Genomic DNA, 24,877 nt, shown 5'->3' on the forward strand with positions numbered 1-24,877 from the left:
CGCGGGCTCCCCACCCGCCCGGACCAAGTCGGCGCGACCGTAAGTGCCGGCATAGCGGCCCCCGCGCTTTCCGCCGCCGCCGCCGCCGAGGGGGGCGGGAGGGGGAGGGGCGGGGGCGGGGCGGGCCGCTCGGGGGCGGGGGTCCCGGAAGGGCTCCGCGACGCCGGGCGGGGCGACGGCAGCCTCCACTCCGCAGTCCGCGAGCTTCTCTCGGCTGCAATTTGCCTCCTGAAGCGAAACGTGCGGGCGGGCGAGCGGAGTCCCCGCAGGGAGGGCGCCGGCTGCGTCCTGGGGGCCCGGCCCCTCGGCGACCGGGGCCTCCCCGCGCCCTCGGCCCCCCGGCCGCCTCCCGGAGCAGCGGGCGAGCGGGCGGGCGGCCCCGGCGGGATGTGGGTGCGCTCGCGCTCGCGCAAATACGGCGGAGGAGCCCAGAGCCTCTTCCGAGAAGTCTGCGGAGTTGGGCTCAGTCCGGGGCGAGCGCGCGCGCGGCCGGGTCTGCGCTCCTCGCGCAGCTGCCCGGCGGCGCCCCGGGCCCGGCCCCACCATGGGCTTCGAGCTGGACCGCTTCGACGGCGACGTGGACCCGGACCTGAAGTGCGCGCTGTGCCGCAAGGTGCTGGAGGACCCGCTGACCACGCCGTGCGGCCACGTCTTCTGCGCCGGCTGCGTGCTGCCCTGGGTGGTGCAGGAGGGCAGCTGCCCCGCGCGCTGCCGCGGCCGCCTGTCGGCCAAGGAGCTCAACCACGTGCTGCCGCTCAAGCGCCTCATCCTCAAGCTGGACATCAAGTGCGCGCACGCGGCGCGGGGCTGCGGCCGGGTGGTCAAGCTTCAGGAGCTGCCCGAGCACCTGGAGCGCTGCGACTTTGCGCCCGCGCGCTGCCGCCACGCGGGGTGCGCCCAGGTGCTGCCGCGGCGCGACCTGGAGGCGCACATGCGGGACGCGTGCGACGCGAGGCCCGTGGGCCGCTGCCAGGAGGGCTGCGGGCTGCCGCTGACGCGCGGGGAGCTGCGCGCCGGCGGCCACTGCTGCGCCCGGGCCCTGCGGGCGCACAACGGCGCGCTGCAGGCCCGGCTCGCCGCGCTGCACAAGGCGCTCAAGAAGGAGGCGCTGCGCGCGGGCAAGCGGGAGAAGTCGCTGGTGGCGCAGTTGGCCGCGGCGCAGCTGGAGCTGCAGATGACCGCCCTGCGCTACCAGAAGAAGTTCACCGAGTACAGCGCGCGCCTGGACTCTCTCAGCCGCTGCGTGGCCGCGCCGGCTGGCGGCAAGGTAGGCGCCTGCGACCCCTGCCAGGCCCGAGTTCCCAGGCCGCCTCCCTGTCCCGGCCCCAGGGCACTAGGATGCCGTGGGCTGCCCAGGAGCGTCCTGCCCCCCCGTGGCTGCTTGCCACCGTATCCCCAGGAGCAAGGGCACTGAGTCAGCCCGACTTGGACACTCTGGTCCCTACGCATTACGAGGCGCACAGGGTGAAATACGGTCCGGCAACTTCAGGGGCCTGGAAAGACAGAAAGAGCCACAGCCGGGGGGAGCCAGGGCAGGTTCAAGTTGTGCTGCTCACACCAGCTAGGGTGTCTTGGGGGCAGTCTCTCAACCGCGTTAAGGTGGGAAAACGTGGACCCTACACACGTGACACACGCTCAGATTTGGCACGCGGGGTGAGCTACAGGCCAGCGTACCGGAGGCCAGAAGAGAGGCCTCTTCAGGGAGGGCTGGATTCAGGCGTGGGCTTTGCTGGCAGCAGCTGCTGACCTTGAGCGAGCTGCTGACCGGCTCTCAAGCTGGGAGTCTGTGTTCCCGGAGCTGTGACAGGGATGAAACACAGCCAGGCACCCTCTGTGGGGTTCAGCCGGGGATTCCAGAAAGAATTAAAGGAACCGGCACCAAATACCAAGTGCTCAGTGAGAGCGCCCTGTGGATTTGAACTGTGGTAGAACCTGGGCTTCTGGCTGGCCAGCTGGGTGGCCCTGTGGCTTCGTCCAGGTGCATCAGTCCCGAAGAGGTGGAGTGGTTGCTCGGAGCCTTCAGGAGGGAGTGTTGTGAGCAGGGCCTGGCGCGGTGCCCGGGGTGGGGGTGGGGTAAGTGCTCAACTGTGCCTGCAATTACCTTAACACCCCTGCCCTCCCCTGGCCCTGGGAGGCGGTGTAATTACACCAGTCTGAGGGCGACTTTGCCCTGCGGGCTCCGTGCTGAGCGCCTCTCAGCTGTTTCCTTGCCATTCCGGCGGCGAGGGGGCCGAGGTGCTCCTCCTGGGTGCACACCCAGGGCCCCAGAGGCCGTCCTGGGCCTGCTCCCAGCTTCCAGGTGCCAGGGCTCTGGACCCGCAGGAGCCGTCTCCCCAGCCCCAGCCCTTCACCGCTGTTGAAGCCTCTGGGTGTAGCCACAGGTTCCGCTTATTGTTGACTGTGTTTCAGCGATGGTTGCCGGCACCTCTTGCGTTACCTGCTTCATGGGTTCAGTGAGCAGGCAGCTCAGAGAGGGGCAGAGCTCCCAGAGCGAGCAGCCGCCCGGGCAGAGGCACCGGGCTCTGCCTCGGAGCTCTGGCCGGGCCTCCTGACGGTCCGCCCGTGCCTCTTCATTGTGGGCCCTTTGGTCGCATTCCTGGCTTCTACCCGCTACATCCAGGAGCACCCCCCACACACAAGTTTTGACAACCAAAAATATCTCCAGATATGGTCCAGTGTTCTGGGGGGGTTGTCCCTGAGAACCAGGGTCTCCTGGTTGCAAAGGCCACGCTTTTAACAAGGGGGGCGGGACAGCAGCAGCTGCCACTCTGGCTGCCTGTCCATATGCTCCGTGGAGGAGCTCGTATCTGCCCCAGGGCCCCAGGCCTGCGTCTGCTTTTCCTCCCGAGCCTCCCAGCCCCCCTCCCGAGCACACCAGGCTGCAAGTTTTCCAGCCCCCCTGCCTGGCCCCTGCCTGCCTGTCAGCTGCAGCCTAGCAGCTGGCCGCTCTGGGCACAGGGCAAATATTTACAGCTCAGAGCTCACCCAGGACCGCAGGCTACAAAGGGCTGGAGAGACCGCAAGTCACCCCAGCAGGGCAGGGCCGGGCCTTCAGCAGGCGCCGGGTCCAGGCCTTCAGCGGTCTGCGTCCTGCCTCTGCGCTGGCCTCTGGACTCTGCCTGGTTTTCCGTGATACTTGTTTATAAATGAGCCATTTGCTCCCCGGGGCTGACGCGTCATTCATTGTTAGGCTGGTTTATTATTTTTCTTGCCTTTCTGTTTTCTTTCTGGAGGGTTTGGGTACATTCCCTCTGAATCAACACTCAGGGCCCTTGAGTGGAAACTGGATGTGTTCGAGGCGCTGAGCTGGGCCGGTCGGGTGTTTAGCTCGGGGACCAGTCGCTGCCTCCTGGGTTTGCGGAGTCTCCAGAGTCAAAGCCCAGCTGCTGTGCTCCTTGGGGCCCGCCCAGCAGGGACGGCCCAGCCGAGAGCAGTGCAGCTTCCTCTCGGGCCTCAGCCCCTGGGCCCCAGCCAGGCCTCCGGGAAGCTCCTCTGGTCCCGGTCCACCCTCCTGGCCCTTGCTGTCCTGCCTCACTGGATGGGCTGGGCCCTGTTTATTCTCCCAAAGGCGGAAGGGTCGGCATCCAGAAACCTTCGTGCTGACAGTTCATTCACATCTCTGGTGCCGGCGAAGGGGGAAGACGCCCTTGGAAGACGCCAGTTCTTCCGGGCCCGGCCCTCGTCGCAAAGTGCGCTGGTTCACGCGGCCGAGGGCGCAGGTCCGTCCTGTTGTTGGGTCGAGCGAGGGCAGCGCGTCTCAAAGTCCCCAGACCGGAGTCGCCGGAGAGCTGTTCAGGCAGGTCCCGAGTCTCACTGCGCGGTTCTGACCCGTTAGGAACCTGAGGTCTGTGTTTGCGACAAGCTCCCGGCGAGGCTGGTCCACCTGTCACACCTGGTAGCTTTCCAGCGGAACAGGTGAGGCAGCCACGTGAGACGCGCCGGGTTCCTCTGCCTGTGGTTCATTCTTCCCCTAAACGTTCTGGGGGCGACCAGGGCACGTTCTGGAACCCAGACTTCCGAGCGCGGCACAGGCCGTGAGCCGGCCTGGGGGGCATCTCTAAGGGACGCAGAGCCTCCCGTGGGCTGCACAGGCGACGCTGGGCTCCGTGAGTGGAGAGCGCTGCCCCCGCCTCAGCTTCCCTCCCCGACAAATCCACCAGGGCGCACACGCAGAGCTCCCCAGGCTCCGGGCTTAGCTCCTTGGACTGGAGAACTTGGGGCCCGTCCTCGGCTCCCTCTGCTCTGCTGCGCCGTCCACCTGAGATCCTGAGCGTGAGGGCGTGCGCGGCCCCTCACCCCATCAGCTGACCCCTGTTCCCACCCTGGGGCTTCTGGACCTCAGCCCCGTTCACCTGTGGGCTCTGTGTGGGGGGTTCTGGGCTCTGGAGGGTGGGGAGCAGCACCCCGGCCTCTGCCCAGGGACCCTGCTGCAGGTCCCCTGGGGAGCGAAATCAGCCTCCACCCCGTCTCCCGCCTGGACCCCGGCTGCTCCCTTGATCTTGCTCCCCTTTGATTGATTCTCTACCTGTCGCCAGGGATAATCTCTTAGAAGCGGAAGTCTGAGCCCACTCTTCCCTCTCAGACCTGTTGTGCCTCCAGGTTCTCGGGGGCTGTGCCCGGTGCCCGCCTGCACCTGCCTCCCTCTCCCTGCTCACCTCCCAGCGGCTCCCTCTCTGCCGTCCGGGGCTCCACACCTGCTGTCGTCTCTGCCCGGAACAGCCTCCTCCTGCCCCTGCAGCTCCCCCTGCCCCTGCAGCTCCTCCTGCCCCTGCAGCTCCTCTTGCCTCTGCAGCTCCTCCTGCCTCTGCACTTCGTGTCCGTCTCCGGACACCTGGGCGTCCTCCCCATCAAGGCATCACCGCCTCCAGGAAGCCCTCCGTGCCTCACCTCGGTCCTGTGTGGTGTCTGTCTGTCCCAGCTGTGTCTGTGTAGCGGGGGGCTGTCGACTGTCTCCCAGGAGGGTCACAGCTGTCCGGACTCGATCTGTGGGTTCGGTGGGTGAATTGAAGGGAGAAAGGGCTCTCATCAGCCATAGAAGCTTCCCAGGTTGCTGACCAGGAGTGAGCTTGTGTCGGGAAAGAACGTGTTTCCCACGCCCCCCGCGCTGACAGAGTTGTCCGGGTTCTTTGGAGGCCTGCCTCCTTCTGAGACGCAGCGTGAAGCCACCTCTGGGCTGCTGGCCAGGAGCGAGGCCGGTGGACCGTGAATCGGAAGGCGCCCGGACGCCTCACAGGGTTTCCACGGCAGTTCCCCGCCTGTGCCCTTGTTTGTAGACGCTCCGGCAGGTGGCCACTCACAGGGCACCATCGGCTAAGGGAGCCGTGGGCATCCCGTGCCCTCCACCTGTGACGTCCGGGGAACGCGGGTTTGTTCTCGGGCCGCATGGTTGGGACGGGCATCTGACTGGGACCCCGGAGCGCTGTGTGCTGTGTCAGACACGATGCCCCTCTGCAGAGCGGCCGCGTCCAGGGCATACGGGGGTGGGGGTTGGGGGGTGGGGGTGGCCCTGCGTCGGCGCCCGCTTCACAGCCTGTGGGCGTCCTGGGAGGGGCAGGCTCCGGTCTGAGCTGAGCTGCTGTCTCAGCATAGAGCTGGGGTCTGAACCCCGCCCCCGACTCCGAGCTCACACTGTTACCAACAGGAGAAAAGCATTTTCTCCGAGGCGGGGTCCCCTCCGGGCACTGCACAGCCATCTATGCCAGCCCTGTGGGGTGGGGTGCAGCCCTGTCCTCAGAGCCGCCGTGAGGCAGGACCAGGGCATCGGCCTCCCTAGCACCCCTTGGCCAGCCCCCTGTCCCACCTGCCGTCGGTTCCCGTCCCCTGTCCCCTGACCCCCTGCCGTCGGTTCCCGTCCCCCGTCCCCTGACCCCCTGCCGTCGGTTCCCGTCCCGTCCCCTGACCCCCTGCCGTCGGTTCCCGTCCCCCGTCCCCTGACCCCCTGCCGTCGGTTCCCGTCCCCGTCTCCTGACCCCCTGCCGTCGGTTCCCGTCCCCCGTCCCCTGACCCTCTGCCGTCGGTTCCCGTCCCCCGTCCCCTGACCCCCTGCCGTCGGTTCCCGTCGCCTGTCTCCTGACCCCCCTGCCTTCGGTTCCCGTCCCCGACAGACTCAGGTGGCTCCTTTGCTCTGGGCTGAGATGTGAGGGAAGGGAGCTGGCACCCCGGTGAGGTTGCAGGTTGTTGGGGGACATGTTTGTCCCCCAGAATCACAGCTGGGGGCTGGCCAGCACGGCCCTGCCGCCCTGTGAGGAGACCCCCAGTCACATCAGGGCAGTCTGGGGAGAAGGTGCTCAGAATGGGGAGCTGGTCTGAGCTTCAGAGACTGTGCCCACCTGTCGGCCGCCCACTGCGCGGGAATGTGAGGTGCCGTGGTGCCTCGATGGCGTGAGGTTCTCAGGGACACGCTGGCAGACGCGTGACGTCACCCGGAGCTCCTCACGAAACGGGGTACCTGAAGTCAGACCCCAGGCCGGGCGTCGGTGCTCGGGGACCCTCGGGCTGCGAGGGAGCAGCAGGCCGTGGGGTCAGGGAAGCACCGGAAATCTTCACGTGTTTCTCTCTCCGTCTTTTTCAAGTACACGTTGGCTCAGGAATGAGCACCTTGTCCCCGGAAAAGCCGTGTCTGTTCCTTCCCTCCTACTCCGTGGCTCGTCCCCCCGCAGCGGTTTCGGGGCAGGTGCGTGCCGCCCCTCCTCCCTGCCGGTTTCCGAGCCTCCTCTGCCGACGCGGTCCGGGGCCTGAGCTCGGCCTGTCCTCCGAGATGCTTTCCGCAGAGCGGGGGTCGGGGCCGTCTGAGGGCAGGACACAGGCGTCCGGGTAGGGGTGAGGCACCCCCCTCTGGACAGATGTCTGGCAGCAGCTCGGCCCCCCAGCCCACCCGGCACATCCGGGGCTCCTGTCCCAGGCGGCGGAGGGAGCTGGGTCCCAGCTGTGCGGGCTCTGAGGCTGGGGCGTCGGGGCCCCAGACGCAGACCAGCCGTCAGTCAGAAGCAGCTCAGAACCACCGGCAGCTCCCACAGCAGACACCAAAGGCCCCTGGCGGGGAGGAGGGGGTGTGAGAATCCACACGACGGGCGTGGAGGGCTCTGGCCACCCCTCCGATCAGGAGAGGGCGAGCGTCCATGCGTCCCGGCCGGACTCCCGGGAACAGTGACAGGAGGTGGACTTTGTCCACAGAAGACAGTTTCCACCCTTGGGCACTTAGAACAGTCAGCAGCCACCGTACCGCGTCTTCGGATGAAGGACGTTCGATTTTTCCTTTGCACTGTTATTCCTCGCCCCCTGAATCTCGTCCCATTCGACCTTGAGTTGAACGCTGGGCGGATCACCTTTTGGGCAATTTTAACGCTGACCTAGTCTGTTGTCTCCGTGAGCACCTCGCAGTCCTGCAGGTCTGGGGGGACTCCGGCGGCCGAGCTGCGGGGACTCAGCCGCTGTCCACTCAGCGCCCACCCCTTCTCCCAGACGGTGTCTCTGCCCCGCTGGGTCCTGGGGACCCGAGTGCCGCCCATCGAGACCCTGCCGCGTGCCGGGCGCATGGCTGGCCCCTGCACTGCGTCCTGGCGCGGACACTGGGGTACTGAGGGTGTGCTAGGGCCTCCGGCCCCCCAGGAGGCAGTGTGTCACGCACCCCAGAATGGCGGGCCTCCCTCCTCCGCCCGACCCCAGCCTCTGGGTGAGAACTCCCGCGCCCCTGGTTCTGGATCTGGGTTCACGTGTCATCTGGGAAGGGGGACAGGCCGGGGGCGGCCCTCAGGAAAGCCACCGAGGAGGGGACATCTCTCTCCCAGCCCGTCAGGACCGCTGCTCTGGGGGAACTGGCCGCCCCGGGGTCGCAGCTGCCCCTGGTCCCTGCCTCAGTCGCCCAGCCTCTCCCCGTCCACACCCAGGCCCATGGCTTGGCTTCTCCTCTCCCTTGGAGCCCATGTCCGCGGCCGCCTCCCTCCAGGCCTGCGCTCGTCACTCGTCCGAGCCCGGGTGCCCACGGCCGCCCCGTCCACGCCTGCTGCTCTCGGGGTACTTGCTAAGACCCCTCGTCGCCTCTTCCAGTTCCCCAGCGCACGACTGGCCACACACTCCGGCAGCCCTGCTGGACGCCCACCCGACCCCGGGGAGGAGGGACCTGGGCCTGGAAGTGGTTCCATCAGGGGGGAGACGTGGCCGTGGCGGCGAGACGTGGCCGTGGCGGCGAGACGTGGTCGTGGCGGCACGACCGTCCCTGTTTGCCGACGTCGGGCCCTGGTGTCCCAGCCTCCTGAGGTTGGCGGTGTTTGTTCAGGGCTGGACGCCCGGGTGGCCTGGCTGTGGCCTCGGGCTGGGCCCTGGGAGCCCGTGGCCCCTCTGAGCGGTGCCGCCCGCCACGTGCCGCCCCTGGGAGTGAGCATCTCGTCCATTCGTGGGCACCGTGGCGAGAAGACACCATCACCACTCCCGTGCTGTGGGCCAGGAAGCTGATGTCGGGTCTGAGTGTGGACCCGAGGTCTCGGCCGTGACCGTCCTGTCGGGGCTCAGTGGTCTGCGCCCTCCGGGGGCCTTCGCAGCGGCCGCGGCACAGTGCGGTGGAGCCGCGTAAAACTAACTGCGAACCAGCCAGACGTCTGGTCCGGTGACCCTTCAGCGGGGAGGCCGTCCTCGGGGGCAAGGGGTCGGCGGCAGCCACAGAGCACAGGACCTGGCTCCCGTCCTGACTCTGCGCGTGGCTCTCCCGCAGGTGTGTGAGTTCTTGGCCCCAAGGACGTCCCCCCACTCCGAGCCCTGGCCTGTGTGAAGGGGTCTTTCCCGCTCTGTTTCACCCTTGGGCCGTGATGAACCCTAAAACCGACCGGCATTGGACAGCTCTCCCTTCAGGTGACAGCCAGAGGTCTGCCCAGACCGCCGCTGCGCCTCGCGGGGTGGCCGTCACGGGCGGACGTCACCTTAGCGCCCGCCTTCCCGAAGCGTTTTGAGCCCAAGGTTAAATGTTTAAGCAGAGAGTGTCCACGTGTTAAACATGCCGCGTGCAGTCCCGTGTTTACACGCTCTTCCTGTTTCTCCTGAGGAATCCGCAGTGTGACCACGCAGTTGGGTTGTTCCGGGGACGGGAGGGAGACCGACTCCAGCCAGGCGCCCGGCTGAGCTGGGAAGGCGCTGGGCGGGCGGAGCCCTGCCCCTCTGGCTCTGTTCTCTCCACGCTTGGCTCAGTGCTCGGGGGCACCCAGAGTCGGCCCCTCCCCCCAAGGCAGGGCGGATCGGATCAGGACGAGGTTGGAGGACCCTCCTTCCCAGGACATCGGGAAGTGCACGCGGCCGCCCAGTCCCACAGCTTTGCAAACCACTGTCCGGATGAGGGGTGTGTCTCGCGTGTCCCAGGAGAGAGGGGTCTCCGAGGCCGGGCCAGACGAGGTGCCCCTGGGTCACGCCGAGATGAGCAGGCCAGGGGCTGGTGTGGTTTTGTTCCTTTGCAGAACGTTTCTGAGCCCCGGCAGCCGGACGGTCTGGGTGGGTGGTGCACACGGGAGTCGTGCAGACCGTGCAGAGGCGTCCAGAGCAGGGTGAGCCCAGCGCCCCCTCCTCCGGGCTCCCACACGACAGGCCTCAGTCCCTCTGCCCAGGATCCCACGGTGTCATGAGATTAGTGCCCGGCGAAGAGATTGTCTGGGTTATTTTTATTTCTTTATTTTCTTTGTTGATTTGTAGACAGAGGGAGGAAGGGAGAGAGAAGCATCGGTGAGAGAACATGGACTGGCCGCCTCCCACACGCCCCCCACTGGGGATCGGCCCAGCCTGGGCCTGTGTCCTGACCGGGAATCGAACCGGCGACCTCCTGGTGCAGGGTTGAATGGTTTCTAAATAGAGTGACTCCTGGTGTGTACGTAGTGAGCAGCCAGTAAGCGCTGGTCCTCGTTCCGGCGGAATAACGAGGTTTCTTTATTTCTCTCTCACGGGTTTGGAAGGACGTGGCGCAGATGGGACGGGGTGTTTCAGTGCCGTGACCTGCAGCCCTGGGCCTGGCCGCAGACTCTCGCACCCGTGCTCACGGACGCCACGCTCCCCAGCGCGTCCCTGGAGGCGCGCACCTTGGGTTGGCAGCCTCCGCCCCGCGAGCTGAAGGGCGCGACCGCGAGGTTCCGAGGTTCCGTTTCTGAGGCAGAGGAGACACTTCCGGTTCGCGACTCGCTGAGCCGCGAGGTTGTGTTCAGTCGGCTGCAGTGGGGGGGCTGTTGCCTGTCAGTCACAGACTGTAGCAGCCGGGCCGGCCGGGGGCACCTGAGTCAGGTGGGTCCTCACTCGGGCTCCGCGCTGCGAGGTCCTTCGGCGGATGGAACTTGCTTCTCTCTTATACTGAGCACCCCGCTGGAGGGTCGGGGGACCGCAGGGCCCAGCATCTGAGCCCTCAGAGGACACCAGTCCTTCCCCCAGGAACGGCCCTTGTCTGGTGACAAATCATCACCTTCGTTTCCACCGCGTGTGAGCGATCGACGCGCAGGCTTCACCGGAACTTTCGAAAGTATTTGAGTTCTGCTGTGTAGAGACTGGTTCTGACAAACGGCCGTGGTTACCTCGAATTTTAAGCTTGGAGATAATTCTGCACGTTGCGACCCATTAGTCTTCTGTGTATGTCGGGGGTGGGGTGGAGATGTGTCTGTGGGGTGTGGGGGTGGGGTGTCTGTGGGGTGTGTGTGTCTGAGTGGGGTGTGTGTGGGGGTGTCTGTGGGGGGTGAGGGTGTGTCTGTGGGGTGTGTGTGGGGTGTGTGGGGTGTGTGTCTGTGGAGTGTGTGGGGGGGTGTGGGGGTGTGTCTGTGGGGTGTGTGGGGGTGTGTGTGTGTGGGTGTGCCTGTGGAGTGTGTGGGGGTGTGTGGGGTGTGTCTGTGGGGTGTGTGTCTGTGGGGTGTGTCTGTGGGGGGTGTGCCTGTGGGGTGTGTGGGGGTGTGTGTCTGTGGGGTGTGTGTCTGTGGGGGGGTGTCTGTGGGGGGTGGGGGGTGTGTGGGGTGTGTCTGTGGGGGGTGTGTAGGGTGTGTGTGGGGTGTGTCTGTGGGGGGTGGGGGGGTGTCTGTGGGGCGTATGTCTGTGGGGTGTATGTCTGTGGGGGTGTGTCTGTGGGGTGTGTGGGGTGTGTCTGTGGGGGGGTGTCTGTGGGGTGTGTGTAGGGTGTGTGTGGGGTGTGTCTGGGGGGTGGGTGTGTGTCTGTGGGGTGTGGGGTGTGTGTGTGGGGTGTGTCTGTGGGGGGTGGGGGGGTGTCTGTGGGGTGTGTGTCTGTGGGGTGTGTGTCTGGGGGGTGGGGGTGTGTCTGGGGTGTGTGTCTGTGGGGGTGTGTGTCTGGGGGGTTGGGGGAGTGTGGGGGTGTGTCTGTGGGGGGGGTGGGGGTGTGTCTGTGGGGGTGTGTCTGTGGGTGTGTGTTTGGCGGCAGCGGGCACAGCTCTCAGGATGGTGGAGTTGTGTCCCGGAGCCCAGGGGCCGGCGGCAGCGAGTTCCAGGCAGAGCTGAGCTGAGACCGTGCCGCCTACTCCCAGAAAGAGCGGACAGAGGTGTGGTGCCAGTCAGGTGACAGGCGCACATGGGTCACCCTGTCCACGTCCGTCGGTCTGTCCCCGCAGCGAGTTGCTTGGCAGCCGGGCTTCTCCGTCCCTGAGACGGGAGCGTGTCCGCGAGGCCCGTCTGGGTGGCTCCCCTGTTTGGAGTGAAGGCCCCGTGTTGACCCGCCGGCTTCCGTGGTGCTCAGTTCGCCTGAGCGGGTCTCCTGTGGGCGAGGCTGGTACCTGTGCCGGCGCCTGCCCCTTGCAATAGGTGCAGGGTCCCTGCGGCCCGCTGGTGTGCCCTGCCTCCCCCTGCCCCCCGATGTCTCCCCACACGGCGGGTGACCACCCAGCTGTGCTGGGGCGGTGGGGAGGGTGTCGGTGGCACCGTTCATGCCGGAACGAGGATTCTCGGTTGGGAAGCGGACGGACAGGTGTGTGGACGCCGGGGGCCCCGGGCGCAACATGGGAAGAGACACACTTCCAGGCCGGAGTCTGGGTGGAGGACACTCACCAGGCATCTGATGTCTCCGGGGAGTCTTTCTGGTCACTTCAGGGCCACAGGTGTCTAGACATGTTTGTGACCTGAACACAGGGCCGAGTTTCCGCGTGGGCCCTGGTTCCCCAGGGGCAGACACTTCTTACTGATCCGCTGGGTGGTGCCGAGTCCCCTGTGACGAAAGAGAATTTCTGCGGCCTGTTTCTGTCTGTGAATAAATCTGACCTCTCACCTTCCCTGCAGGGTGAAGAAACCAAGAGCCTGACCCTGGTCCTGCACCGCGACTCTGGCTCCCTTGGCTTCAACATCATCGGGGGCCGGCCGTGCGCGGTAGGTCCCGCTAACGGGGTTTCCTTCCGGGTGTGGCCCGTCCGTGGGGCAGGAGCCTCGGTGGCTTCCTTGGCTTCTGGAGTCGGAGACGCTGTTTGTGTCCGTCCAGCTCTCGGGGACCCCGTTTCGTTGTCTCTCACTGAGCAATGCGGAGGCTCGTCCACACGGCCTGGATTCGGGGTGATGTCGGCGTGGGGGCCGGAGCACAGGTGGCACGAGCCAGGTGCCCCCGTGTGGATGGCTGCTCCTCCCACAACCTGTTCCCTGCGGCAGGCGATGCTGCGATAGCACCTCGCCCGGCCCAGAGCTGCTCTGCGAACGGGCTCGGTCCTCTCGGACCCTGACGTGCCTCCCCAGTGAGTCTGGGGTGTGCCGACCCCCCGTCATCAGTCGGCATCTCCACGGCGTCTGCGCCAGAGGTCGTCGCGAGGAACCTCTCTCTGCTGGTCCATGAGACGCAGCTCACCCTGTAGAGCATGACCACGAGTGGACGGCACCCGGGTCCCACCCACAGGCTCCACCTCCACTCAGGCCTCACCCTGCTCCCGCCGCAGCCACGGACACGCCTCCCCCAGGGCTGGAGCCGCTCAGCCTGAGCCGGGGAACCAGCCTCCCCCCCCTGTGCTGCCTTCTGACCTCTTCCCGTGAGGCGCACGTTCTCGGTCCGTCTGGAAGGGGGCGTCCTTCCCAGAAGCTTCCGTGCACTTTCCCAGAGGGACCCCTGAGCCGGCAGCTGCAGCCTCAGGCATGTTCCCACGTGTCCGAGTTGACGGCCACTCACCTGACCGTGGGTGCGGAGCAGGTGCTGCGGGTGCGTCAGGGCGGACGTGGATCCCAGGTCCACTCCCTCTGGAGCTCGGGGCCCAGGTGCAGTCGGTGAGCAGTGACGTTCGAAGCGATCGAGCTGCGTCGTCCCGGGCAGGAGTCTCAGCTGTGGCTCGGCCCGTGCAGGGACCGTGGTGCACACGGGCGGGCGCCACCCAGCTTCGCGGCTGCGGAGACACAGGCGGAGCAGGGGGAGCACACGCTCCGGGGCCGTCGGGCGGGGAGCCGGCATCGGCTTCCAGGGGAGGTCTCAGCTGCACGAGCCCCTCGGGGAGGCAGCCTGTCCTCGCCAGCTGTGGACGCGCTGGATGGCGGCCCCTCCCGACACGAGGCTGTTTCGTCTGCAGATCAGTCAGAACACGCGCGTGTATTAATTACGTTCACCGTCTTTTATGGGCACGGTTTCTGGTGCCCCAAAACAGTGCCAGTGGGAACAACAAAGATGACTGATCACAGGTCCATGTCACATGTCACCAAGATGAAGACGTTTGAAATGTGGAGAGAATGACGAAGACGCGACACGGACGCGGGAAGAGTGGGTGCTGCTGGGAGAAGGGCCGATCCCCCAGCTCCACCCGGGGCTGCCGCCAGCGTCCGGCTTGTAAGAGGCCCGGTGTCCGGGCGGCTCAGTGGCCCACGGTGGCCTGCGTCGCGGAGGGAGCCCCTGCCCGAGGTCCGCGTGCCGGGGAGACGGACTCGGACCCCGAGTTGCCGGGAAACCTCTGAAGACGGTGAAGGGCGGGTCTCTGTCCCTCTCCAGCCAGCTTCTTCGGTTTGTTCTGTTGCTGATCAAAGAACATGTTTCAGGTCATCTTTTTCCTTTAAAAAAGTAATTTAAGTGCAAATCAGCCCGGACTCTGTCGTGTTCCCGAACGTTCTTCGTTTGTGGGAGTTTTTGCAGGAACCTCATGCAGGTCCCCGGAGGAAAACGTTGAAATGTGTCCTGATTTGTGAAACTGCACAGTGAAACCTCGTGAGCTTCACACGGTTGCCTGGAAACCGGCAGGTCACTGAGCGCGAGAAGCCACGGAGGGCGTCCCCGGAGCTCAGACTCCGCGCGGCTGGCGTGTCCTGAGGACCCGCTGTCCGGCGCCCGGCGGGCCTGCCCTGAGCCGGGACCGAGGCTGACGGAGCGTCCTTGGCGTGCAGAGAGCGCGCAGCGAGCCCGGCGCCCTTCACGGTTCTCACCCGAAGCAGCAGGGGCTGGTGGTCGGAGCCCCCCCCTCGGCCTCCGGCCCGTCGCGGTCAGGAGCTGACTTCAAACGTGTTAGGAGAAGAGTCCACAAAGGTTCGAGAGATGTCTGTCTTGTTGTTTGGTTCATCCTCACCCAAGGGTGTTGTTTTTCACTGATTTTTAGAGAGAGAGGTCGGAAGGGAGGGAAGGAGGGAGAGAGAAACGTCTACCGGCTGCCTCCGCACGGCCCTGACCCGGGCCAGGGCATCAAACCCGCAGCCCAGGTACCTGCCCCCGGCCGGAATCGGTCCCGCTGAGCCCAGCCGGCCAGGGCAGACACCTCTTTGCAAAGAAAAGTCCAGCGATCGGGTGGAGTCTGATCTGTGTTTTCTCTGATCTTTCTGCGCTCGGCCCCCGCGCGGTCTCGATGGACCTAGACAGGGTCCCCGCCCTCTGGTCCTTGCGAGCTCCCTGTGCTCCCGGAGGAGAGTCACGGCGCTGGTGCAGCTAAGTGTGCGGGAGCCAGGCCCCCGGCCCGCCGAGGACCCGGGGGGCACATGGGGTGAGCACGGCTCCCCTTGCTGTGTCCCCATCCCCTGGGGTCGCTCGCGCTCGTCGCTGAATCCCGTGTCCCCTGAGACGCGCAGTTTCTCTGAGGAATGTCCCACTGCCCAAGGGGGTCTTCTGGGTCCATCACGTTTCGATACTTTCTCGCTGGAGCAGGATGAGGGGGTGACCGGCCTCCGTTTGAAACTGGCCCCGTAGCTGTGTGGCCTCGGGTAAGGCGCTCACCCTCTCTGGCTCGGGGTTTTCATTTGTGAAATGAATGATAATGGCCCTTCCCACTTGGTCTCCGTGAGCACAGAGTGGGGGGCTGGGAGCCCTCTGCAGACCAGGCACCCCCTTACTCACACCCGAGATCACAGGTAGGGAGCTGCCTGCTCACCGGGGCAGGTGCGTGGGTGAGGTGAACTCAGGGGAGGCAGGGGTCCCTGGGAGCTCCGGCCGCGGGCAGCTGGCCTGCAGGGTGGGGCAGGAGGTCGGGGGACCACCGGTCCTGCCAGCACCCCACCCCGGTGACCTTCCCCCCCAGAGGAGTCGACAGCACTGAGGGGCATCAGAGGGCTGTGTCTTGGGGGGTGAGTGTTGGGGGACAGGCTCCTTCAGGCCGTGATGCTGTGTCCGGGGGGGTGCGTAGTGACCCCATAGTTTCTGGGTGGCACTCGAGTGGGTCCGTTGAGCCGTGTTCAAAGCCACTTCTCCCCCCAAAGAACACGAGGCTTCGTTGCCCTTTAACGAGGAAAACGTGAGCTCACAGTTGTTCTTTAGCAAACGGACCAGGTGTTGGTAGCGATGACCACTGGGGTAGAGCCAGGCGGGCAGCCCATCTCCGAGGCGGAGGGGCGTCTGCGAACCTCCTGAGCCTCAGAGGGTTTTCTTTGGAAACAAGGTGAACTCCAGCCCGTCTGCTCAGGGCGGCACGCGGCGCCGGGCTGGGCGCCCAGCTCGGCCCTGGGACTCGGCCCTGCGCCCGCCCGAGGCCTTCTGTGCGCTCCCGAGAGCATTGTGATTTCGAAGAAAGGAAGGCGTGTGAGCAGGGGGGGCTCCCTGTCCCGGGGCCTGTCGGCCGGACTGGGGCAGGTCAGGGTTCGAGGAGCGACGCGGAAGCTCTGGGCGGAGGAGACGGGCTCTCCCGACGCCACCAGAACAGAAACGAACACCCGTGTCCACCGTCCGGCGCTCAGGCCCTGACTCAGTCACCAGCATCATCAGTAGCTGCCGAGCTGTCCTGCGCAAGAGTCTGTGCCGTGCGGCTGGGGACGTGCGTCTCTGAGCCGCCCTGCGAGGGCTGGAGAGCAGAAGTGATCAAAGGTCCGAGCCCGGAGCCCGGACGCCGCCAGGGCCGGGGGAGCCCCAGCAAATTCCAGCAGATAGGTCAGCGCGCAGCAGGAAGCCCAGGCCGGGTGGTTCACTTGGTTGCGGCGGCGTCCTGTACACTGAAAGGTCGTGGTTCACCCCTGGCCAGAGGTCAGGGGTCAGGGGTCAGGGCAGACACCCAGGGTGCCGGTTTGCTCCCAGGTCGGGGCACCTACAGGAGGCGCCCGATCAGTGTTCCCAGTTTGCGTCAATGTTTCTGTCTCCCCCCTCAGTGAGGATCGAATTTTTACAAAATGCTGGAGGAAGGTGTTTCGCAGCCTGTCTCCTGCGCCACTGGGGGGGCAGCGCCCCCCGTCCGTGTGGGGTGCCGGGGGACAGGGGCGTCGGGAAGCTCTCGGTGTTTGAGTGGGGTGAAGGCGGCGGCAGGGGCGGGCACCCCGTGGGGCCGCAGGCTGTAGGACTGGGGCCGGACGCAGGCAGTCACGTGTGTTTTCAACCCACAGGACAACCAGGACGGATCGTCCAGCGAAGGCATCTTCGTGTCCAGGATAGTGGACACTGGGCCCGCGGCCAAGGACGGAGGCCTGCAGATCCACGACCGGATAGTGGAGGTACGTGGACGCCCCGGGGGTGCTCGGGCCTCGCGGGGGCTGGGCGGCTGCACAGTCGTCCAGCTGTGGACGCAGGGGGCGCGCCGCGTGGTGTGGGTCTGTGCGTGTGGCTCGCAGAGGTGCCGGACGCGAGGGTGTGGCCCTGTGCCGCGGTGAGTGGCGTCCTTGGTGCGTGTTGTGACTTCGCGCTGTCCCCGGGACACAGCTGTGTCCGGGCCGAGTCACCGTGACTCCCGGGTCACCGCACGTGTGTCTCAGGTCCCAGCCTCTCCTGAGCTTGTCTTCGCTCTGGGCTGTGGCCGCAGGGGCTGGTGGTCGGGAACCGTGGCCGGGGGTGGGTGTCCCGCACTCTGGACGTGTCTCGTGTCCCGGGACGTCCGCGCTGCTGGGGGAGCGGACACGCTCGCCCCCCACCATTCAGGCTCTTGTTGCCAAGGTTGATGCAAGTGACGGTTTTTCTGGTGTGTCCCACCCTTTGGACGACCCTTTTCACGGGCGAACACCTGGGCTACATTCGTGGGCGCTGCTGTGGGAAATGGGCTGTGGGTCCCGGTGCCGTTGGACCCAGGAGGCTCTCACGTGAGGCGGGAACCAGGAAGCAGCGCAGATCCGCCAGGTCCGTGTTCGGCACACAGTTGGGGCGCCCGTGCTTCTCGGGGGTTCCCTGGCCCGTTCCCACAGCCTGGGCTGAACCGTGAGCCGAGCGTGTGACGGCCGCGTGGGGCTGGCTCTCGGCTCCCTCAGGCGGGTCCCGGCGGGCGGCGCCCTGCGTGGTCCCGAGACAGCGCGTCTCAGGAGGAGACAGCAGGTGGGGCTGTGGCCCAGGTGTGACGAGGAGACTTGGCTCCATGTCCAGGACACGTTACGTGGTCACATCCTGTGCTTCGTGAGGTCTCACACGTGGGGCCCTCTGTGCCAGGATTTGGGTCCCTTTATGTGCTCAGGTGAGCGCCTGTGGGTCCTACTGTCTTGTTACCCAGAGGACACGGTTCTGAGGCTGTTCACAGAGATCAGTCCGGCTCCCTTGCCAGGGGCTGCGGCGCGGCCAGCCCTGGGCAGCGTTTCCTCCGGGCAAAGTGACGCCTTTGAACGATCGGCGCGGTTTCGGGTTGGCCAGCTCCCCGGAACAGTGTGTGAAATACCCTTCCTGGGGGGTGCAGTGGGGTTCCCCGAGTCCTCAGCACGGCCATCCCGGGAGGACCCAGGCTCTGTCCTGTCCGCGCGTTGCTGTCTCCTGTGAAACGTGGACGCCCAGCGTCTGCTGTGCGGCTGGCGTGACCAGAACCCGTGCCCGTGTGAGGGGCTGGCACCTGGCCCGGAACGCAAGGTGGCGCTGGTTCTGCGGGGCCGCCCGCGACCCAGTTCCTGCCTGAGTTACAGGTCACTGTTGTCACCTTTATTTATTTGTCCACTTTTAACTCCTCAGCCGAGGATGTTTTTCTGCTTATTATCAGACAGAGTAGGAAGGAGACTGGGCGGAGGGAGACACCAGCTGGCTGCCTCCCGCACGACCCGACCGGGGCCGGGGATGAACCGCATCCGAGGTCTGTGCCCTCGACCAGAATCGAACCCGCGACTCACTGGTCCACGGGCCGACGCCCTAACTGCTGAGCAAACCAGCCGGGGCTCGACTTCATTTCAAACCTGGTGACCCTTTGAGTCTGACCGAGGAGGGGCTGTGGCGTCTGAGGCCGAATGAGACACGGTAGCTGGTCCCCAGGGACGACTCTGAGGTCATGTCTCCGTGTGAAGGTCACGGTGACGCCGGCGGGTGCGCAGACCTGCGTGTGCGGTCGGGGGCTTTCGCTCCCCGTCGGAGGCCAGGAGGGGACCTTCTGTTCTGTGTTCACTCAGGAAGGTCACATTGGACTTGTCTTCAGGGTGAGGTTTGCACATCTTGAGATGAATGCAGCACAATGTGCAGAGACGGAAAACACCCTCCCGGTGAAGACGGGAGCGGGCGCCCGGGGTGACCCACAGCATTGTTGGCGGAGCCGTGTGTGGGCCTGGCCCGGGCAGCTGCTCTCGGCCCCCAGGCGGGACCCCGCGGGGCTCAGGTCTCCACACTCCTCTGAACCCCGGCTTCCAGAGGGGTTCGCCCTCCGGGAAACAGGACTCTGAGGGGGCTCGGTGCCGTCACGCGGCCCCAACACGCTGTCCCCTTTGACATGTCGGGTCCCAGCTCACAGCCGGCTGAGGGCACAGGGACAGGAGGACGCGGGGTCGAGGGTGTGGAGCAGGGACCCCGTCCATCCACGCTCCTCCCCTGTCTCTCCCTCCCTCCCTCTAACATCAGTGAAGAAAAATAATTAAAAAAACAAAACAAAAAAGAAAACACACGTCGTCCTCTTTACCGAAAGCTCGAAACTTCTCGGCAGCATCAGTGGGGCAGGGGCTCCGCTCTCCTTGGGGATTGAGGGGAAGTTTGAGAACTGGGGGTGCGGCCCGCTTCCCCCTTCCCCTGTGAGGCCGGTGACAGAGCTAAGTGTCCGTTTGTGCGCGGCGTCCGGCACTGGAGCGGGAGGGACGGTGGTCCTAGCAGGGCAGGAAGCGCCGTTTGCCGGGGTCCCTTTCGGGGAAGTGTGACCTTGACCTGGGCGGTGGGTGCGTTCGAGTGCCCACTGCCTTTGACCTCTGTGTTTTACCAAAGGGGACTTTGTAGGGTGCTCTGCTCAGAGCGGTGAGCACACCCCTGCCCGGTGACGCGGGCACAGGACTGCAGCTGCGTGGGGTCCGCCAGCTGTCTCGGGGGAATAGCAGGGCCTTGGGCAGTGAGTCCCCGGGGCGTGGTGGGTGGGGGCTCAGGAGCAAGTGAGAAAACAGAGGAGTAGAGAGGACGCCCCGTTGTGCTGTGTTTAAGGCACACGAGAGACGCGGAAGGAAGTCAGGTGCCCGAGTCTCGAGGTGCCGCTCCGGGTCTTACAGGCCGACTGTGGCCGGGGTGCATCTGACTCCAGGCCTCGGGCCCGCGAGGACCCTTCTGCCTGTGGCAGTGGAGCTGACCCCGGGGCCTGGGTCCCCCCGCCGTGCGCTCGCCGCCCCTGCGGAGGTTCGGGGAGTGTTTCTCATGGGTCCCCTGCCTCTGCCTCTGGGCGGCTGGGGTCCGGCCCTGCTGCAGGACGTCTCGGCAGCGCGCTCGGGGCAGCCAACCCGGAAGGCCTGTCCCCACTCCTGGTCCAGCAGCTGTTTCGCCACAGAACTCACCTCTCTCGGGAAACAGCTTCTTCGCCAAGTCGTCAGGGAAGAGCTGCCCGTGGCCCCGTGCGGGGCCTCTCTGGACGGGGACGGGGGGCCTCCAGCAGCCCGGGGACGGGGAGCAGGGAGATGTGCTTCGGGCCTGTCTCAGCAGAGAGACTGTCACCTCTCCTGGGACCCCTCTCCGCCAGGGGCTGACGGGGCGAATGTCCCCACAGTCCCGGGAAGCGAAAAGGGCATGAACGTTAACGTTTGTGGAGAAGTCAGAGGTTTCCTGATGGATGTTTCCGGACCCCTGTCCTGTAGCGAGCGCTGGGAGAGTGTGAGCCGAGTCCTGCGCGGGGAGGGCGGGACTGGCCCGAGCTGCCCCGTCGCCGTGTCGCCCTCACACACCGGAGCCGACGGGAAGCGGAGCTGTCTGAGCCGGGCATTTGCTCGTGTGTTTACTGCCAGGCACTGTTGTCTCCGGAAGAGGGGGCAGCTTGGGCCCCCAGAAGGTTTATCGCCGATGTACGAGCCTGTGGTCCACACCCCGGCTGGGGCCGCCCCATCCGCGGGGCTTTCGATTGGCTTCAGGGAGGACGCGGACGTTCAGGAGTTGATTCCCCAGCTCCGGGCAGGGTGCGGAGGAGCTGGTTCGCGGGGTGTAAGCGTCGGCCCGCCCGGAGCCAGGGACTGTCCCTCCGCCTGAGTGAGCGGGTTCTGGAGCCGACTCCCCCCCCCCGTTCGCCCACTGGGGGGTCAGGGTGCCCTACAGCAGCAGGAGGAGGAGAAAGCAGGGGGCTCTGACCCTGCGTGCTGTGTCGCGGGCCTCGAGCACGTTCCCCACAGATGCACCCCCTCTCTGTGAGCCCCCTTTGTTTGTAGCTCATCCTCCCTCCTGGCGGGATCTGGGGTCTCCTTGTTCTCTGAAATGGGGGTAATTACAGCAGTTACTGAGGCTTCCTTAGGGTCAGGAGAAGTCAGGGGAGCCGTCAGGAAAAGGACTGAGTTCAAAGGTCGGGGGCGTCGGACGGGGTGCACACCCTTTCTGCAAAGGGCCCTGTGGGCCGTGCCCCCTGCCTGCCTCTGCTGTCCAGGGGGCCACTGTACCCGCACAGGAGGGAGCGGGCGGCCCCAGGGACACTGTTACCACATGGGCTCTGGGCGGGTCCGGCCCCAGGGTGCGGGAGGCTGCGGGGATGGGCCCACCCTGGGCTGGGCCGTCCTGTGCCGAGTGTGGCCAGAAGGCAGGGCAGGAAGGAATCCCCAAATCCTGAGGAGGGGCCAAGGAGCAGGCTGACCAGAGGCTGCCCCCCAAGGAAGGAGCTGGGGACCGAGCTTGATGCCACCCCCGAACCTGGAGCCTGTTGACAGAGGCGGCCAGAGGCCAGCAGAGCTGGGGAGCTCGCGGACCTGCAGTGTCCCCAGGAACACAGAGCAGGGTGGACGGGAGGAGGCCCCCAGGACAGGTCGTGGGATGGCCACGAGCCGGTTCCCCGAGCCCCCGAGTCGGCGGTCACCGAGTCCTCGTGAGCACAGGGGTGTCCTGTGTCCTCCTCACCTGCGGCTTGAGGACCAGAGACCCTGCCCGGGCCGTCGGGCTCCCGGCGGACCTTCCGTGTGCGGCGGGCTCTGAACTGGGCCCGAAGGCCGGAGCTCCGTTTGTGAGAACGAGTGAATGAAAATCATGCTTCGTGAAAGGATCCTCACCCCTCGTGAGAGGCGACTCCGCGGGAGGAAAGTGCTTGCTCATCACACCGTGACGTGGCCCGTGGGGGTCGCGGTGACCGCGGTCCACATGCGGAGCGTCGAAACGAGAGTCGCGAGAATGCGTGCTGTGCGCGGGGTGTTCTGAGTGTCTTTCACTCTTGTTTTTTTCATCCTTATCCGAGGGTATTTTTTCATTTGCTTTCAGACAGAGTGGGAGGGAGGGAGGGAGAAACATCGATGTGAGAGGGACCCGTCGACGGGTTGCCTCCTCCACAACCAGACCAGGACCGCGGACCGAACCGCAGTTGAGGTCCGTGCCCTTGACTGGAACCAAACCCACGACTCACTGGTCCGTGGGCTGATGCGCTAACCACGGAGCCACACCGGCCGGGCTGTCGTTTCTTTATAATTCGGTGTTAGATTCTTCGTCTAGAGATGTCACCTCTAGGGCGTTGGTCCTTTCTGCCGCTGCGGAGGCCGTCTCTCGGGGGGCACCGTGACCCCAGCGAGGAGAACCGGACCCGTGGAGCCGCCCGTCACGGGACAGACAGGCCTGCGATCGGCCCACCACATGGGCAGCTGCCCAGTGCGGGCCCGAGGGATGGAAAGGGCAGAGACGGTCGTCTCCGAGGGGACTCCGGGGACCTGGCGGCGGAGTCCCTGTCGTGAAGAGGGGTTTCTTGGGGTTGGGGGCGTAGGGCTCTGCCTCGCCCCTCTGGTCCCTCCGAGACTTGCTCCCTTTGGCTTTCACAGTCGGGGACGGTTCCGGGACCGGCCCGTGAAGAGTCGGGAGAGGCCGGAGCGCTGGGAGCGTGAGGGGACGGCCGCGGCCGCGTCACCTGTGGGGGTCACGGCGGCAGGTGCGGCTGTGGTCTGGGCTCGGCCTCCTGCACGACCCCACCGAGCCGGGGATCGAACCCACAGCCCTCCGGTCCACAGGCGACGCTCTAACCGCTGAGGCCCGGGCCAGGCTGTGTGAGTTCTTCATGACACTTCACCCTTGTCAGAGGTCGCTGGCGGGTCCCTTCTCCTGTTCGGTGGGCTGTCTCTTCATCGTGCGGACGGTCCCTTGGCTGAGCAAAACCTCTAGCCTGACGTCGTCCCGCTTATTCCGAAACCACAGAACTTCCGAGGGAAACACAGGCAGTAACTGACGTTTCTCGTACAAACATGTTTGGTGACGTATCAACAAAATAAGGGAAACAAGTTAAAATACACAGTTTGTCCTCTGCTTTCACGTCACCGTCGGGTCACCGGAGCCCCAGTCTCTGCGCGAAGGGTGAGGCCCTCCGCAGCCTGCAGACTTCTGTGGGTTCCCCCTGAGCCGCGGCGGGACCAGGCTGCAGGGCACCTGCTCGTCCCTGGACCCTCGTCTCGGGTCGAGGCGCGCAGTCAGGCGTGTTGCAGGGACCTGTGTAGCCCAGGGCCGGGCACAGAGATGGGGAAAACGTCACTTTCGTGTCTCGGGTCGAGTCGTGTCTGCTGCGGCCTGTTGGCTGTTCTGCAGGGACGAGTGTGCTGCTGAGGCTGAGCCCTTGGCTGCACGTTTTCCCGACGTGTCGGGGAGAAGCTTCTGGGGTCGGCCGGGAAGGCTCTTCAGCCCCTGTCCGGGCTGGGCTTCCTGGCGGAGGGGACCGTGGCCGAGAGGCTCGGGGGTACGTCCTCTCCAAGCGGGTCCTCGTGGACCAGTCAGATCTCAGGCGAACGCGCTCCTTCCCCGTCCCGGGGGCTCCTGGGGGGTCAGGCCTCTCAGTGAACGTGAGAAAGTCAGCGTATCCGGTCGGTGACCCCGTCCCTCTCGCTGCTGCTGTGCTCACGGGTGGATTTGCTTGTTTTCCGTTGTTTTCCCGAGGAACCAGCTCTGTGACTGTCCTGTCTCCCGTTCCTTGGTGACAGATGTCCCTGGGCGAGCTCAGCCCGTTGCGGGCCCCGGAGCCAGGACGGGGGACGAAGGGACTTTGTGCTTCTGCTGTTGCCCAGGCCCGTTCCCTCGGTCGTGGGGGGACACTGTGCGCAAACCCTCTGTGTCCCCGAGTTGGGCTTTTCCAGTCACAGAGCGAAGCGGACCTGCCGTGTCCCTGAGGCACTGGGTGAGGACACCCCCACTCCGCCGCGGGGCAGGGGTGCGGCTTCTCACGGGATGCGTTTCTCCGTCTGCGTATGAAATCTGGTTGCGGGATGGGATCCCAGACACGCCCGGTGGGAGCCGGGCTGGGGGGCTCGGCTTCGAGGAAGAGTTCTGCGCCGGCTCTTACTCCAGGCTCGGTCTCGGTGGCCTCGTGGTGATCGAGGGCCAGCAGACGGGCACGTGGTCCCGCCACACGCACCTGGCGTGGACAAGGGCACACAGCGGTTCCGCCCCCTGTGCTTCTCGGGGGAGCTGCTGAGGGCCAGGGGTGCTGGGCTCTGACCCTTCCTGGACCGAAGTCACGCTGATGCCCGAGCACTGGTCCGAGAGCAGGGCCGCCTGGTGCGGACCTGGGGGTGTCCCCTTGGAGGGAGGCATCACCCTGAGAAGGGGACCCTGTGGGGACAGTGGGCAGGGCTCCCTGTCTGCGGTGCCAGTGTCCCCTGTGACCTGCAGGTGAGCCGTGCGCTCACCTGTCCTCCGTGAGGGCAGACAGGTCTCTGGGGGGCAGCTGGGGAGCTGTTGGGGTTCAGTTTTACTTCAGCTGCACATAGAAACGTGGCCCCTGCTCTCCATGTTGCTGTCCACTGAGTATTTTATGTAAGTTGCTCTTTGTAAACGTAAACTTGCTTTAAAAGGACACAACCATCCTCACACAGGAAGGGGCCCAGCTGGGAGGGGACCCGGTGGACGAGGCCGGGTGGCGCTGTGTCCTCGCTCGATGCACACCGGGGCCGAGCACACGGCAGGGACAAGCAGCCACAGAGGCCGGCCGCTGGGCTGACCTGGAAACCGGACCTTCCTCGGTGGGTGACTCCTTCAGCCCCGCAGGGACCCGTCAGCCAGGCCAGGAGGAGGCCCGAGCCAGGGGCCGGCCCTGCACAGCGTCTGCCCTGGCTCCATCCTCGGGCCCCCCGGGAGCAGCACGGCCTCCCCCACAGCCTGGCCCACGGTGCTGCGTCCCTCCTGGGCGGGCGTGCAAAGCGGCTCGGCCTCCCTGGGTCCCTGAAGACGCTCAGGCCCAGGGCTCCTGACCAGCTCTCAGGGCCTGAGCAG

At 65.9% G+C, this 24,877-nt stretch overlaps 1 protein-coding gene across 1 annotated transcript in view; it reads left to right on the top strand.

The window, feature by feature from the left end:
- The first annotated feature begins 544 nt into the window (after positions 1 to 544).
- Positions 545 to 24,877, top strand: part of PDZRN3 (PDZ domain containing ring finger 3) — a 99,418-nt gene continuing 75,085 nt past the window's right edge. Inside the window, exons 1-3 of the mRNA XM_036267017.1 lie at positions 545 to 1,267; positions 12,232 to 12,318; positions 16,699 to 16,806. Coding sequence (XP_036122910.1) covers positions 545 to 1,267; positions 12,232 to 12,318; positions 16,699 to 16,806 — 918 coding nt within the window. The remainder of the gene's footprint in view (positions 1,268 to 12,231; positions 12,319 to 16,698; positions 16,807 to 24,877) is intronic.

Source organism: Molossus molossus, unplaced genomic scaffold (assembly GCF_014108415.1).
Source record: "Molossus molossus isolate mMolMol1 unplaced genomic scaffold, mMolMol1.p scaffold_m16_p_18, whole genome shotgun sequence".
Taxonomy (NCBI): Eukaryota; Metazoa; Chordata; class Mammalia; order Chiroptera; family Molossidae; genus Molossus; species Molossus molossus.